Source organism: Panthera uncia, chromosome X (genome assembly GCF_023721935.1).
Source record: "Panthera uncia isolate 11264 chromosome X, Puncia_PCG_1.0, whole genome shotgun sequence".
NCBI classification, from domain to species: domain Eukaryota; kingdom Metazoa; phylum Chordata; class Mammalia; order Carnivora; family Felidae; genus Panthera; species Panthera uncia.
In genome coordinates, this window is record NC_064817.1 from 80,375,497 (window position 1) to 80,392,577 (window position 17,081).

Here is a 17,081-nt window from a genome sequence, read left to right on the forward strand (position 1 = left end):
TGGCCATGGTTACAGCTTCTATGGCTTCTGACACTTGGACTGCAACATCCCACACCAAATAGACCCAAGCATCACTTGGAGGTTCCTAGGACCTCTTTTTGTTTCTACCCCCAAACCACATTCCAGATGCTCTGCATCAGAGTGAAATTCCTCACAGACAAGGCTTAGAGAAAAACTGAAAAACAGAAAATGAAACAATTGGTAGTGAAAGGCAGAAAAAGAAGATGGAGTTCTTAGAGAAGGGAGTATCCCTAAGGAGGTGGGGACAAGGGGAGGAGAAGGGGAGGAGGAGAGGAGGAGGAAAGCGGGGACTGTCTCTTTAAGGGGGTTGGCTGTCAATCAGAAAGCCCTTTTCATTGCAGGAGAAGAGGACAAAGATACTCAGAAAAAAGTAAAGGACCGAAGAAGGAGACTGGAGAGACCAGGATCCTTCCAGCTGAACAAAGTCAGCCGCAAAGCAGACTAGCCAGCCGGCTACAATTTGGAGTCAGAGTTCCAAAGACATGGGTGAGTTTCAAAAACTTTAGCATGGAAGATTCAAGCAGGCACAGAAATTTGCAAGACAATTTCCAACTTTAATGTTCGGGGTTTCCAATGGTTTCAATAAGCTGTGTTTTGGCACTTGTTGTCTTTAATTCCTTAGCACTCAATTAGGTTAACTCCTTTTCTGCTGTACTGAGAATGATGCTTTATTGCCCAAGAACTCCAGCAGCACGTGGAGAGTACCACAGGTCCTTGGAGAGAGTGCCCAGAGGGTTGGATATGGTCATGTGTCCTCCTACCCCCTCACTTCCCTCTACCTTCTCTTTTCCCCGGTTCCTAGGCCCTGGTAATGACTGGGTCAGCTGACATCCCTGGTTCTTCTGGTGACAACTGAGTGTTGGCTAGCCTTCAGATGTATAAAATGACTGCTTGCTTGATATGAAATTTGGACCCCGTTTGACATCAGAAGGAAATTGGGGAGTTGAGCAAGATGGAACTCAGGCTTGGCTATGGCTGAAAAGGCCAATCTCGGGTTCAGGAAATGAAAATAAAGGCCTCAATGGATATGGGTAGGGTATGTGTGTGTGTGTGTGTGCACGTGTACATATATGGGTGATCATATCTAACTAATATCATAGACTTAGCCTTTCTGAGGGCATGATTCAGACTCTAAATCCCTCCTATGCTCCTATGACAAGAAGGCTGCTGGGACCTTAGGGATCTTGCTGACTTGGTTTAGTACTAAGGGCTTCTCCAGGTTCCATGAACAAAGAGAGAAGCTATCTGGTCTTTCATAGTGTCTACTTAGAGCAAGGTGTATAGAGCATGAGGGTCTTTGTCCACACAGGATGTCACAGAGATGTGTAGACATTGCTCACTCACATTTGGCAAAAGAAGAGTAGCAGCTTGAATACATCCCAAGTGAAATGAGAATCAATTATTGTATGTATTCACCATCAAATATAGTACCCAGAAGACTACAGGAACATCCACGGAAAACAGTTTTCAATTATATTAAGCTGGTGTCAGCCTTTAGGTTGTTTCATCCTGAGAGAGCTTTTTGAAGCATGTATTCAACATGGATAATTAAGAGAGCAGGGCTAGAATCAACCAGGTTTGAATTCCATATCTGCCACTTATGAACTTCATGACCTTGGGTTGGTCACTGTGAATTATCACTTCATATTCTGGAAAATGGGGATAACAATAACTGCTTTGTCTACTTGCAGGGTTGTGAAAATCAAGTACTAATGTTGTGGATGTCCTTTGAAAATGGGAAAGCTCTATAACAATTGTAAATAATGATAATACCATTTATTATAAAATAATGCATGTATAAGCTGACTCTTAACTCTTTCCAAAGTGGTTTGGACTTTTTTTGTGTACACTTTGTGCACTTGGGTAAGAATCATTTGACCAACTCAGTGTAGCCAGATGAGAGGTGAATGTTGGAGAAACTCAATTCCTACCCTTGGTAATGTCAGGAACACTACATAATGTCAGGGCAGCTGATTGGGTAGGTTGTGAATTAAAAAATGGAAAGGGAGTAAAGAATGATGCTAAATATTACTTCCTCAGAGGATGAAAGCCCTGAGGAAAAGGCAGGAACAAATGAGGTGACCACAGGGACAGTTTCCTATATCATGGAGGTTGGATGATTTCCTCCAGGGGAAATTGCCACAGATAAGGGCAAAGTTGAGGTTGTGTATTGGATCCCAGATCCTGGGGGTGGGCAATTCTTGGGCCAGGTGCACATAACAGAGTAGCCATTGAGTTTCCAATTATTCAATAACAAAATATCTCAAGTACTTTATAAATAGTAGACCGTCTCTGTTTAATCACCTCCAGAAACAGGGAGCTAACTACGTCGACCAGATAGAATCCTATAGGATGAGAAACAAAGAAGAACACTGAATTCAGTATTCTCTATACAGAAGGCTTATGGGGGAAATGACAGTTCATTAAACCTTTTCCCAACTTGGGAGGGGAATGTTCCAAATGAGTCTTTGGGATAACAATGGAAACAGAAAAGAGCTAAAGAGCAGTAGCTGATTGTTCCCTGCTCAGTAACACAATGCCATTTCTGAACAGCAAAACATTGGCTCCTGCAAGCCTGTTGTCTGAGAACAGTGGCTGTTACCCTGGTAACCAGACTGTGATGCTTCCTTCCAAAGGTGGCTCTTTGCCGAGCAGTAAGTATAGTTTTGGCTGGTGCAGACTAAGTGAGGGTTGCTCAGACAAGAAGTGTGGAAGCAGAGGAGGGGTCCAATTTTACAGAATTCCTGAATACAAACTGAATCCCACCAGGATGGCAAGAATGCCACAAAACTGCCAAGAGCTAAAAAGAAACCAGATCCAAAACCGCACACTCACTTAATCTTCCTAGAGACACTGACCAAAATGATGATGGACAGCCTTCCCCACCCCATTTCTCACCTTAGCCTTGCAGAGCCAGAGGAGATCTTGGAGAGTTAGGCAGACTGAAAGGCCTGCTCTGCTTGGAGGAGCCTTTGCCCTGGTTCTGCACTATGAAAGCCAGAAGTTTACTCAACAGCCTGACAACTAGAACTAATCTTTCAAAGCTATGTGAGTAGTAATAAGGCCTAAGAACCCCCTGGGAGATGGGTGGGAGGGGACATATAGTGTCTAAACCCATCAAGGCACTGGCACCCAGCCAGTGGCATCTTTTTCCCTGTTGCCTTTTTGTGTATTATCTTGAAACCCTGAAAACCATCCTCAGGGTATAGTTCTTGGTCTTGAAAGAAAGCAACTGTAGACATGCCATCCTTGCCTACAGAACTTCAGATCCAGAGAAGATGAAGTCAGGGCAGCGATATGGTCAGGAATAGTCACATCAGTCTGGAATGCAAACAGAGCAGGTTTCCCTTTCTTTCCCACTGTTAGGGCCTATCCAGTGTCAAACTTACCTCAAAAGTTCAACAAGTACCGATTGATTAATTCCTCCTTGGCTATTTGAAAATGGTCCTAAGGGTGATATCTCAGATCTGCACTTGCCTCTGAGCTCTCTGCTAGGCAGGGATCTGGAAAAGAGTCAGTGATATCCCAAGTAAGAGAACAACGTTCCCCAGATCAGCTTTACACTGCAACCAAGGAGAGAGGAAAAAAATGGTGAGAGACTGACATAAGGAATAAGGTATAGAAAATGTTATCTCTTAGCTTATTGCCGGGTACTTTTTCACTTCTGCATAAGTGGGCAAAATGAAGAAAATGTATCAAGGACAGAGTTTAACAATCAAGGTTCTATTCCAACCTCCATATGTTTGGGCATAAATCGTCACATGTGTGTGTGTGTGTGTGTGTGTGTGTGTGTGTGTGTGTTTGTGTTAGGGGAGGAGTAGGGGGTATAGGAAACAAGTTGGCTCAAATGCTGTTGTTATGGTAAAAATAATATAATTTCTGTTCAAAGAAGAGGCTGAAATTCTTTTTTATTTAACTTTATCCGTATAACTCAACTATCCAGCAGGATTGACTTCCATGCTCCAGTGGCTGCAGGGCCCCTTTCAGCACTTGAATGTGGTATAGGTGCTGAGTTCATGTAGGGAAGACGAGATTATAGGCAGGGCTTTGTCTGACCAGGATAAGGCCAGAAGAAAAGTCTTTGTCTCTGGAACCTCCTGATGATTGTTGTTTTACTCCTAGAACCCACCCACTGATCCTCATCCATCCCCAGTACCAGTCACGGCTGCTCTAGCATCTTGGCCCCGTCAACCATTATAGGCCCCAGTCAAGGAGGCCTCTGTTCATGGAGTGAGGTTAGGGGTGGGTTCTGGGAGGAGGGTAAGAGTGTAGTGCAGATTAGAGACTTAGGGAGATGGGGCCAGTTTTTTGCTCAATGAGCCTGCCTGTTGTTTAGCTCTATTGTACAGGGTTCTTCTATCTTTCCCTTTGTCAGCTGGATTCAAGGGACAGGCTGAGAATTGTGCAAGGCACAATTGGTCTCTTTCTACCATCTCTTTCGATGAAAGCCCCTACTCTCTTCCCTTTGATGAGTTCCCAGATTCACACTGAATTTCCATCGTGGAGCTGGTCCTTGAGGCATTCCCAGGGCATAGGAAAGGAGAGAGGGCTTGGGAGCTCTTGGCTCCTGCTTAAAGAGACAGCATCAGGATCAACACAATCCCTTGGATGGACATGGATCTGGATAAGAGTAACAATGGTCCTGATGATCTTTGTTAGATTCCTCTGAAAAGCGTTGGTGAGAAGGGTTTGAAGTTCAATCACAGATTGATTGGACTCATTTTGGAAGTTTGCAGATAAATCTAGCCAACACTGAGTATTTACCTTTTGCTTACATTTTGCCCAGAGCACTTGATCGTATACATTTTAACACTAGGTTATAGGTAGCTTTGGTCTTTGATTCACAGACACAAGTTTGTTCTCCCCAAGATTGAAATGTCATTGAAGAAAGGGACAAGGCTTTATAATTCCCATTTGTTTTTCACAATGCCTAGCTTACTGCATATATGCTTAATAATTGTACTGAATCCACATCAAAAGAAATGAAAGGAAAACACTGGGAAAGGTATTTATTTTTCTCTATAACTTATCACCAAAGTCAGGCAGTTTAATCCAATTGAGTTGCACTGGGTAATGTTATTACTATACAGTTCTTTTATGCCAATTATACCATGTGAAAGTCTGTCTTTAGCCTGGAAACATGAGCATGTCTCTTGAGAGAGCCAGAGAACTTCTCCAGAATCCATTATAGCCTTCCTAAATTAAACCAATACCCTTTCAACCATGAAAGGTACTGAAATGTAGAGCTTGTGGCTTCACACATTCCCAAGGATATTTCTTGGGCTGTAAAAAATCAAAGTGAACCCAGTGGACCTTTCTCAGAACGTTATGATTGTCAACTACTTTGATGAAGACACATTTTTTTTTGCATGTTCTGAGTTTTTCCCCTTCGGAATCCAAAAGTTGATTTTTTGCTTGGATGGATTGAATGAGATTCTTCCCTTCTGCTGAACTTAAATGGCATCAGAACCAACATTTCATTTTGATTATAAAGAAATTGACATGTAATGTGTATGCTGATATACTTTAACTATGTAGAGCTCCAGAGTGATAGATTTATCTGGGGCCATTTATTTCCAACTCCGCATTAAAGATTCATTAAAACCTATGTCCCTCTTGACCCTTGCTTTGAATGTCAGAGGAACAGAAAAGGGGTGCTAAGTTATTTGAGGTCTAAGAGAATAGAGGAAAAATATATGTAAAAAAAAAAGTGTATCAGTTGATGATCCAGAGTTGCTTCCAAGGCTTAGTCCTTTATCATTCAGTAAAGATATTCCGTAAGGCACTCTGGTTATTTTTGGATGATTATCAAGGGATTTGATTCACTAAAGAGGATTTTTCCTTATCTTTACAATGCCGGTGGGGATATTAACTAAAACTTAGAGTGGATTCCCTGTTTGGCTAGCAAGAGTTCAAATTCCTTCATCCCTAATCACACCTGGACTGTTTAGCTCTTCCCAGGGTGAAAAAGCTGGGTGAGTGAGTGACACAGGACAGTCACTTGCTAGGGTGGATGGCTGTCCTTACTCTGGGCTAAATAAACAGTTCCGCCATTCTTCCCTGGGTCTGACCCCCTTCCCCACCCCCAGGCCTGCAGGTCCCTGCAGAATACCAATGAGGTTCCTGAGATCTCAGGGAAAAACAAGGCTTCTTTGTCCAAGGGAGCTATGGAGGGTTCTGTCCAAGCCCTGACCCTGTGCTGGGGAGAGAGGGAACAGTGGGGTCACGGACCTTCCCCTCCCCCCATCCTCAGGCTTCAGAGACCTTCTTTACTAGAAGAGTCTAAGAGTTTGGGGGTGGGAAAGAGTTGGATAGACAGAGTAGGAAAGCACTGTTTATTTCCAAGCTCCTTTTATTGACTTACAGGATGCATCTAGTATCTTAACCTGTTGAGAAAAAGGAAGATCAATTTTTCTAATGTTTCCTGAGAACAATGATCAATTTCACCTGCTGTGTCTTTCTTTCTGGTATATACATGTGTGCATGTGCACATTTGCATGCATGCATGCATGCGTGCACATGCACGTACACAAACACACACACACACACACACACACACACACACACACACACCATGGGCCAGCTCTGATGAAACACTCTTCCCAAACATTATTGCAAAGTTCATACTAAGTAAACTCTGCCTCCATTTACAGCAGCACAGCTACAAATTGATTGCTTTTCATAGAGGCCAAATTTTCTGAAAGTAGTTCTTCAGTTTTTAGAAAAGGATGAAAATTCAGTTCTGCCGCAAATGTTAGCTACTTACTCTGCTTGCTTCTGAAGCTCCTGAGCCTCATCTCTGGTGTCACATACCAGAATCTTTGAGGAAGAGGCTCTTTGAGGACCAAGGAAGTGTTGTCTTTTTATGGGATGATGGGTAATAGGACTCACTCATTCTGTGGCTCTGAGAACAGAGATAAATGCCTTTACCTCAACTTTCCCATCAGAGATAATTTGGTCCTTCAAAATCTGTTCACATTGCATCAGCCATGCAAACCAACAGATGTTTAAGCACATAGGGCTAAAAAGAAACTACTAGTATTAAGAGGGTTGGGCAAAGGACTCCCCTAGTCCTTGCTACAATGGTATGGACAAGTGAGCTTTGAATAAAAATTCAAAAGTAGAAATTAGCACAATCTGCTTTCTTTTTATAAGGCGTTCCAAAGTGCTTTTTCAAAAGCAGCTTCTCAGCACATCAGCTGTATATTTGTATATAATCCATATATATATGATATATGTACAAAATAATTCATATATCATATATATTGTATGATATGTGAATAGATGTATAAAACCAGATAGCATATGTATGTGTATCTATATCTATATTGATATTGATATCGATATTGATATAGGTATAGATTTGGGATATGGCCAAGTGGCCAGAAGGAGCCATCCTTTCCTCATTTAGTCAGCCATTTACTTGACATTTGTTAAGTTTTGCTCCATGTGGCACTTAGAACATGGGGCTAGTACTTGGGGCACAGCAGTTCTCTGAACCTATGACTTCTTGTGTGCCTTTCCTCTTTCTCAGCAACATTGGCATGGGGCTTGGGGTAACAGGTCTTGGGATCTCAGGGACTCTTAGCACTTTCAGACACCTGTGTTCCTAGGCTTTGGTGTGTTTTCGTCATGCCAGAAAGATGTTTTATGTTTTTCTGACTTTGTATAGAGTTTTTTTGTAGCTGTTTTGACAGAACTCCAGTGTAGGCCTGAGGGTGCAGACATTGGCCAAGCTGCATTATAGGGGGACAAATCAGTCATGCAAGGTGTTAAAAAATCATTAAGCTTGCATTTTTATTACTGTGAACAATAGTAACCCTCCCATTACTATCCCCTGCTCCCTGCCAATTTCCTTCTTCCCATTGGACTGCTCTCCACATAACATTCTAGATGATGAAGAAGCAAGCATTCCATGCAGCAAATACACACAGTATTCAGGAATATCAAGGAGCATGCAATTTCCAAAGTTTCTCCCACCTGGAATGCTCTCCAAGGCTCAAATCTTGTCTGACAATACCAATATCTCTGGCTTGCACCCATCCCTTCCTGGAACTCTTATTTACCTTCTGTAACCATTTCCTTGGCTGTCTGAAATTGTTAGTTGAAAATATTAGATCTACCTAGCTCATTATTCCTTAGTAAACAAAAGATTCTCGTATGGCACAGTCTATGTCTTTTATGTTTTCACATCCCACATAACACCTAGCACAATACTGGGCAAATAGTAAGTACTCCATTAGAATTGATAAATGACTAAAACAAACAAATCAGAATGATAAGAAAAGAGAGGATGATTGCCTAATCTCCCTAGCATGCTACTTCAATGACTAATTATTATTAAAACATTTTTTAAATGTTTATTTATTTTTGAAAGACAGAGTGCGAGTGGGGGAAGGGAAGAGAGAGAGGGAGACACAGAATTTGAAGCAGGCTTTGGGATTCAAGCTGTCGGCACAGAGCCTAACATGGGGCTTGAACTCATGAACTGTGGGATCATGACCTGGGCTGAAGTCAGATGCTTAACAGACTGAGCCACCCAGGCGCCCATTCAATGACTAATTATCAAAGAAACACATACATTCTAGGAATTAAAAGTAAGGATTTATTTTCATGAGTAAACTGAGAGTTGCTAGAGGGGTGTTGGGTGGGGGATGGGCTAAATGGGTGATGGGCATTAAGGAGGGCACTTGTGATGATCACTGGGTTTTCTATGTAAGTGCTGAATCACAAAATTCTACTTCTGAAATCATTATTACACTATATGTTAGCTATCTTGGATTTAAATAAAATTTAAAAATTAAAAAAAAGTCCAAAAAAAGAGAATACAGCTAAGTAATGGTTTTGGGGTCAATCTCACATTCCAGAACCCTAAAGCTCAGACTCTTCTGCTTTTGGAATCTGGGGTGACTACTCCATCTGTGCATGTGAGCATGGGCCTTGACTTGTCTGACAAAGAAGTATGAGTGGCACAAGCCACACAGGGAACATACATGACTTTTCCCCTTCTTCTTCCCCAGGCTTGTTGGAGTGCTGTGCAAGATGTCTTGTAGGGGCCCCCTTTGCTTCCTTGGTGGCCACCGGCTTGTGTTTCTTTGGGGTGGCACTGTTCTGTGGTTGTGGACATGAAGCACTCACTGGCACAGAAAAGCTAATTGAGACCTATTTCTCCAAAAACTACCAGGACTATGAGTATCTCATCAATGTGTAAGTACCTGTCCTACATGAACCCTTCTCTCTTTCTGTCTCTTCCTGGAGACATACAGGACTCATCAGTACCTTAATGATTAGTAGGGGATTAGTGTGGAGTCAGACAGGATTTCTGAGTCTTCCTTCTGTTTGCAGATTTCACCTATGCCTCATCTAAGGTCCTAAATGGGGGGAAGTGCCAAATTCAGAAATGGGAGGGTTGTCTGCTGGCTAGTCCACTTCTCATTGCCCCTTCACACCCACCGCAATTGCTTTGTCCCACATGTTCTAACTTCTGCCCATAGGGTTAACATTGACTGAGTTGGAGCCTCTACAGTGATAGGTATGGAGAACTCAGGGAAGGTCCAATGACTGGACAGATTGGGGCTGCTGCTCTTGGTTTGATATACCATTTGATTCTGCTCAGGCCCCCGTACTAAGACTTTCCTGTTCCTAGAGCATATTAGGCCCCTGTTCCTTCATCCATCCTCCTCCTGGTCTAGTTCGTCTCTTCTTTCTCCTACTGAAGGAATATCTCTGAAGGGTCAGGCCAAGGAGAATAGAGTCCTAGTTCTTCAGGTCACAGGGTAAGCAAGGGGTGGGTGGAGGAGCATGTGCTATTGGCCACGCTCTTTGTCTTTCTTTACTTCAATAAAGATAAGATGGAGAGGTTGAGGAGGAACCTAGTGATTTTCCTAAAGAATCCCTAGCCTTGTTTAGGTGCCCACTCAAGTGTCCACCTCACTTTTGCAAGAAGGGCTCTAGTTGGGTCCTCAATAAGATTTCCTGATATATTTTGTCTATATGTTAATGCAGGATCCATGCCTTCCAGTATGTCATCTATGGAACTGCCTCTTTCTTCTTCCTTTATGGGGCCCTCCTGCTGGCTGAGGGCTTCTACACCACCGGTGCAGTCAGGCAGATCTTTGGCGACTACAAGACCACCATCTGCGGCAAGGGCCTGAGCGCAACGGTAACAGGGGGCCAGAAGGGGAGGGGTTCCAGAGGCCAACATCAAGCTCATTCTTTGGAGCGGGTGTGTCATTGTTTGGGAAAATGGCTAGGACATCCCGACAAGGTGATCATCCTCAGGATTTTGTGGCAATAACAAGGGGTGGGGGACAATTGGGCGTGAGTCTGTGGCCTCATCCCCACCCAAGGCTGAGCCCTCTCTAGGGGCTTGGCTTTTGAGTGAGGAAGTGATGGCTACAGCCGAACGAGAAGGTCAGGAAGAACGTGGTGCCCAGCTGGCTTAGCGTCAACTTTCAAAAGTTCCCTAGAAAATTTCATTCAAAAAAAAAAAAAAAAAAAGAAAAAAGAAAAAAGAAAGAAAGAAAGAAAAAGCATAAGTTTTGTGGACACTTCATACAATCAGACAATTTCTAAGACATCTGTTGGTATTCCTTTACTCTCCTCTTAGCGGGGACCACAACAAGATTAGATATGACTGCCTAAGAGTCTAAAATGCTACTCATGGGATTGAGATACAGGTGCTTGATCTGAGAGGGAGGGTGGATCATGGAAAAAAATAATTGACTCCAAGGAGGAATTCACAATATTCTGGGATTTTACTCTGTTGGAGGTCCCAGAGGGAACTAGCATAGATCTGCATTTTTAATGCTTCATCTTTGTCTGAGGGCTATCCATGCTTCTACTGAGATACACATTGGTTTTCCATCTCTAGAGTTAAGATCCTTTGGGGGTTGAACATCTATGGATTATGGTGATGTCTTCTGTGGCCAGCAGTTGGCTTAGAAAGGTTTTTGGATCTGATATTTAAATCTCCTATTGGCTTTGCTCAATGACTAGGGATCAAAAGTCCTATGACGAGGAACATTTTCTAAGCTCAGCCTAAGGTTTGAGAAATGGCACGACTTTCTTTCAGGATCTGTTTTGATTTCTTTACACCTTATCTGCCAAAAAATCTCCCGAAGCCTCTCTAACCCAGGGATCCTCCTCACTCCAACCCCCACCCATTTCCCCCACCCTCCAACACACTTGGGGCCAGTTCTCTAGTAGATACTGCCAATGACAGTTGGCAGAGGTGCCCTGCTTACTAATTTAATTTGGTGGAGATCTCTGGAATCTGGTTTCATATCTGGCACATGCCATTCCAGGATCTCCTAGTTTGTGTTTCAACATCTCCAGGCTGATGCTGATTTCTAACCACCCCATTTCAATTGTTTTAGTTTGTGGGCATCACCTATGCCCTGACCGTTGTGTGGCTCCTGGTGTTTGCCTGCTCTGCTGTGCCTGTGTACATTTACTTCAACACGTGGACCACCTGCCAATCTATTGCCTTCCCCAGCAAGACCTCTGCCAGTATAGGCAGTCTCTGTGCTGATGCCAGAATGTATGGTAAGTTAGGATATGGGTGCTCTGGCTTCCTACCCCCTGTGAAAGCACTATATATTTTGTCCTTTACTTAGAATAATGAGGATGGTAATTATAAGGGAAAATATTATGGATGCCTGGCTCTTAGTTTTTTAATCCTTCTCCACTGAAATTGGAGAGACTTCTTCCTTTGAAAGGGAACTTCTTTTGGAAGTGGTAGGAATTTTCTTGGCTGTTCACACTGCTCTAGCCTGGTTGACTGTTGTTCCCAACCCAGAAGCAGCACATTTCAAAGACAAAGACCAGATTACACAACTGTTCAGTACCACCTTCTTCCTCTTCTCCTCCCCCCCACCTCCTCCTCCACCTACTCCTCCTCCTCCTTTACCTTCTTCTTCTTCTTTGGCAAATATTTACAAAAAAAGGGATTGTGATTGTTAGTAGGACCCAAATTTTCAGCCAGAATGATTAAGGATAGAAGAAGGGCCCTGAAAGAAAATCTTCATGGAGCCCACAACTCCACAACTCACCCTGGTTGACTTGTGTGTCTTATTCAGGTGTTCTACCATGGAATGCTTTCCCTGGCAAGGTGTGTGGCTCCAACCTTCTGTCCATCTGCAAAACAGCTGAGGTGAGTGGGCCATTTGAGTTATTTTACAATGTAATTGGCTAGTACCATACAAATTTCTACACAAGGCCTTCAATTTTAAAAACCACAACTTCTCTTTGCTGGATTTTGAGTGTAGCTGTTAAAACATCTATTTTCCCTAGAGCTGCATAGAAAGCTTTCCATTCCAAGACTTCCTTCCTTAAAGGAGAAATTTGTAGCTTTAGGAAAAGATAGAGCTTAATGACAAAACCCCCAAATGAAAAATTTTATTCTTTTAGTTAAAAACCTTATCAAGAAAATGATTTGTGCACGGAGACACTCATAGGTTTTACAAAACACTTTCAGTTTGGAATCTTTCCATCTGTAATGAGAAGTAAAAACAAAAAGTACATTTGAAAGGGAAAACACTGTATTGGGAATGGATATCATATACAAATGAGGCAGGGGAATAAAAGTAAATCTTGAGGAAGATGGCAGTAACTTTAAAAGTTAAAAACTTTGTGACTTTAAATTTTGGAATCCTGGGGGCGCCTGGGTGGCGCAGTCGGTTGGGCGTCCAACTTCAGCCAGGTCACGATCTCGCGGTCCATGAGTTCGAGCCCCGCGTCAGGCTCTGGGCTGATGGCTCAGAGCCTGGAGCCTGTTTCCGATTCTGTGTCTCCCTGTCTCTCTGCCCCTCCCCCGTTCATGCTCTGTCTCTCTCTGTCCCAAAAATAAATAAATGTTGAAAAAAAAAATTTCTTTAAATTTTGGAATCCTGGATATAACTGTCGGGAACCAGTTGATTAAAATATTTTATGAGTATTCCGTGCTCTGGATGCTATGTGACTAGGTGTTGTGATGTATATTAAAGAACAGGAGACCTGGGACACCTGGGTGGCTCAGTCGGTTGAATGTCTGACTTCGGCTCAGGTCATGATCTCACAGCTCGTGAGTTCCAGCCCCGCATCAGGCTCTGTGCTGACAGCTCAGAGCCTGAAGCCTGCTTCAGATTCTGTCTCCCTCTCTCTCTACCCCTCCCCTGCTCACACTCTGTTTCTGTCTTTCTCTCTCTCTCTCAAAAATAAATAAATGTTAAAAATTAAAAAAAAAATGAACAGGAGGCCTATATGCAAAGAAGTGGCAATTTAGTTATAGATGCAGAATTAGCACAAAGATGTTAACATATTAAGAAAGCTGCATTCATGATTTACAGCAGAACATATTTTTGCAGTTGCAAGAAACTTTTCTCCCTTTTGCATTTTCTTGCAGTTCCAAATGACCTTCCACCTGTTTATTGCTGCATTTGTGGGAGCTGCAGCCACACTGGTTTCCCTGGTGAGTTGTCTGAATGATCTAAACAAATAAATGGTCCTGGGATAGCTTGGGTGCAGCCATGCTGAAAGGCAAAAAGATAGATTCCTAACCTTGAAATGCTTGAGAGAAGCTCCTGGGAAGAGACAAAAAAAGGTATAGACTATGAACTTCTACTTTGGGTTACCAAGGTGGAAAAACTTCAGAAATTAGACAGGAACAAGCAAAGTGGTGTGAGGAAAAAGAAGGTAAGAGATTAATAGTCAGAAATGATAATATTTAGCATTTACAGAGCATGTAATATTGCCAAGTACTTTGCAATCATAAATTGCAGTTAATTCTCAACACACCCTGGTCAGATGAGTGACAAGAACATTGATACATTACTAAACATGATTTTCCAAAGCCTGGAATTCTATATGCTGTAAATATGAATCCACCTTGGGCACTCTCCAAAGGATTTAGGTACTCTCCTAAAAATACTGGGAGGACCTTCTAACATTATAAACTGTTATTACTATAATGTGATTTTATGCCCCAGGTCCTGCTGATGGTGTTACAGTGCAGTGTCAATGGAGTGCATTCATTGTTCAGATTAAAAACCTAGGGCACTGAAGGGTGAGGAATTCATCTGTAGTCATTAAATAAGTAGTGACTGTTCAAGGATGAGCTTGCAACCCCCCTGGCTTCTACTGCTGAAGCTTTTATACAAACTTGAGTTGTTCCTCATTCTGTAATAGATTAAACAGGGAGGATTGTACTGCATGTTGTGGCTGTGTGTCTGCAGCAAGCAGCCTGTGACTCCAGATCACTCAGACATGTGGATAGCATGATGGCAGAGCCCATGCATTGTTCACTTTATTGAGGAAAATCCAGTGCCAGGCCTAACATAGGTCAACAAATCCTTGTTGAGTTGATTCTCTGGGCCTGAGCCATTAGAAGGAGATGTCTCAGAGAGAACTTCTAGTCAAGTATATAGGACAAAAGCCTGAGACACGCTGCTTTTCACAGATAAGGGGTTTTTCCTTTATTTAACTGTTTTTATTTCTATCCTTCTTCATACCCAAAAAGCTTTAGAGGAGGGAGAGCTTTCTTTTCTACTCTCACTTGCATTTTCTCTTCTGTTCCTACAGCTCACCTTCATGATTGCTGCCACTTACAACTTTGCCGTCCTTAAACTCATGGGCCGAGGCACCAAGTTCTGATCTCCTGTAGAAATTTCCCTTTCTCTAATAGCAAGGCTCTAACCACACAGCCTACGATGCTTCATCTCCCATGTTAACTCTTTGCCTTTGCCACTGATTGGCCCTCTTACTTGATGAGTGTAACAAGAAAGGAGAGTCTTGTGGTGATTAATGTCTCTCTATGGACTCTCCCCTCTTATGTACCTCTTTTAGTCATTTTGCTTCACAGCTGGCTCCTGCTAGAAATGGGACATTCTTCAGATGGTGACTCCCCGACTGCAAGTCACAAAGAAATGGAGGCTCTAATTCAATTTTCAAGCATCTCCTGAGGACCAGGAAGTGTTTTCTTCTCAGGCACTTCCGCCGATGGAAACAAAGTGGAAAGAAAGATACTCAGGTAGAGAGAAGGGATGTACCTGGTCCCTTTGACACCTATCAGGGCCAAATATATTCTCCTTGGTGTACAAAACAAAGAACCTACTTCTGTCTCCCTCTTACCACTGAAGATAGAAGAAAAAACAGACAAAACAATAGGAGCATTTGCCCAAATCTACCTATTGCATCTGGGAGAAAAGGGTCAAAGCAAGGATCTTTCACCCATAGAAAGAGAGCACTGACCCTGATGGCGATGGACTATTTAAGCCCTAACTCAGCCAACCTTACTTATAGCATAAGGGAGTGTAGTGTCTGTGTAGCCCAAGGGGGCACTTGGCCTTACACCTTATTAGAGAAGAGAGGCAAGGTGTTGTCAGCATCTTCTCACTCCCTTCTCCTTGATAACAGCTACCATGACAACCCTGTGGTTTCCAAGGAGCTGAGAACAGAGAGAACCTAGCTCATATGAAATAAAAAGGCTGACCGAAGGAGCAGCAGTTGTTAGTGGCTAACGGTGTAAACTGAGCTAGCCCTCTGGTAGACACAGGATAGCTAACTCTTCAGATAGCGTGTCTTTTTTCTGTTGATTAGTTCTATACTCTGGCCTCTGTCATATCTTCACAATGGTGCTCTTTTCATGGGGTATTATCCATTCAGTCATAGAGGATAATTAGAAGATCTTGATTTGTTTCAGAATGATGCATATTTCACATTTTCCAATTTGTTTATCACTTTTTTGGGGTTGTACCAGAAAGGTCTAGGAAATGATTCTTTGATTATGATTCTTTAATAGATGAACATTGAACATTAAACATTGCAAATAATATTTAAAATTGGCTAGTCCCATGTATCTACTAGATTTTCTCCAAATTATTCTGCTCTTGGTCGAAACAGATTTGGTGAATTTGAACCTCAATTTGAATAACTTATTTGATTGTTCTTTTTATGCTAGTGGGGGATGATTTGATTTAGCAGTGTTATCTTGGTGTGTAAAGAGTCAGGTTTAACATACAGGTTATTCTCCTAGTATAGATTATATAACCAAATGCCTTAGCCATCAGGCTCCATGGAAATGGAAATATGGAAAGAGTTTGAAACTTGAATATCTCCCAGGTTTCAGGCTTCTCTTTCTGTGTTTGTTAACTTTGGGTTAAAAAAGAAAAAGCTGAGTGGTCTTTATCGAAAGAAAGATTTTATGGATATTACTGTAGATGGCTCTTTTGTTTTAAAGAGCTACTTTGTTTTCCCTCCTCCAAAGTGGTTTCAGCAACGTTTAAGGAGATGTAAGATATTTACAAAAATATACTTAATATTTGTCTTCAGACCAGTATACAAGATAAGCTTCAAGGCTGCATAGAAGGAGGAGATGGAAAAGATTCTGTGAGAAACCAATCAAGATCAAGGAAAGTGAAGTAATCCATATCTTGTGTTTTGTTTTGATTTAATAACATAACAAATAACCAACCCTTCCCTGAAAATCTCCCACGCATACATACACACGTATACACACATGAAGAGAGTTAACTGAAAGTGTTTCCTTCATTTCTGATATAGAATTTCAATTTAACACACATAAAGGATAAACTTTGAGGAACTTATCTTACAAAATGTATTTTATAAAATTAAAGAAAAATAAAATTAAGAATGTTCTCAATCAAACATCGTGTCCTTTGAATGAATTATTTTGTTTAACTCCACAATAGAAACTCGAATAATTAGACCTTTATTGTGCTGTGTTCAAGAAGCTCATTTATTTTTCAGGTCACCCATGTTATTCTGACAACAATTTTCTGAAATATAGAATAGATAAAACACTACTATTTTTATAGCTTGAGACAGAGTCTAAGTAAACCCAGTAGGCACATATCTGAGCTTGGACTAGAACTCAGGTGGGCTTTTTTGTTTTTTTGTTTTTGTTTGTTTGTTTTTGTAGAATTCAGGTCTTAATGTGTGAGAACTTCTACTCAAATATATAGAGCAAAAGCCTATATGCTTGGACACACCTGTTTTAAGGTTGTTTTTTTTCTTCTAGAAGTGGGGCTTCAGAGTGTTTTGTTCATTCAGGTTGAAATATG

The 17,081-nt window shown here is 41.9% G+C and overlaps 1 protein-coding gene across 1 annotated transcript; it reads left to right on the forward strand.

Moving 5' to 3' along the window:
• The first annotated feature begins 356 nt into the window (after window positions 1-356).
• PLP1 (proteolipid protein 1) lies at window positions 357-16,665 on the forward strand. The gene is made up of 7 exons (XM_049644141.1): window positions 357-507; window positions 9,042-9,228; window positions 10,027-10,183; window positions 11,400-11,568; window positions 12,102-12,175; window positions 13,406-13,471; window positions 14,581-16,665. The coding sequence occupies exons 1-7, from the start codon at window positions 504-506 to the stop codon at window positions 14,650-14,652; spliced, it is 729 nt and encodes a 242-aa protein (XP_049500098.1). The 5' UTR covers window positions 357-503; the 3' UTR covers window positions 14,653-16,665.
• Window positions 16,666-17,081: the final 416 nt, after the last annotated feature.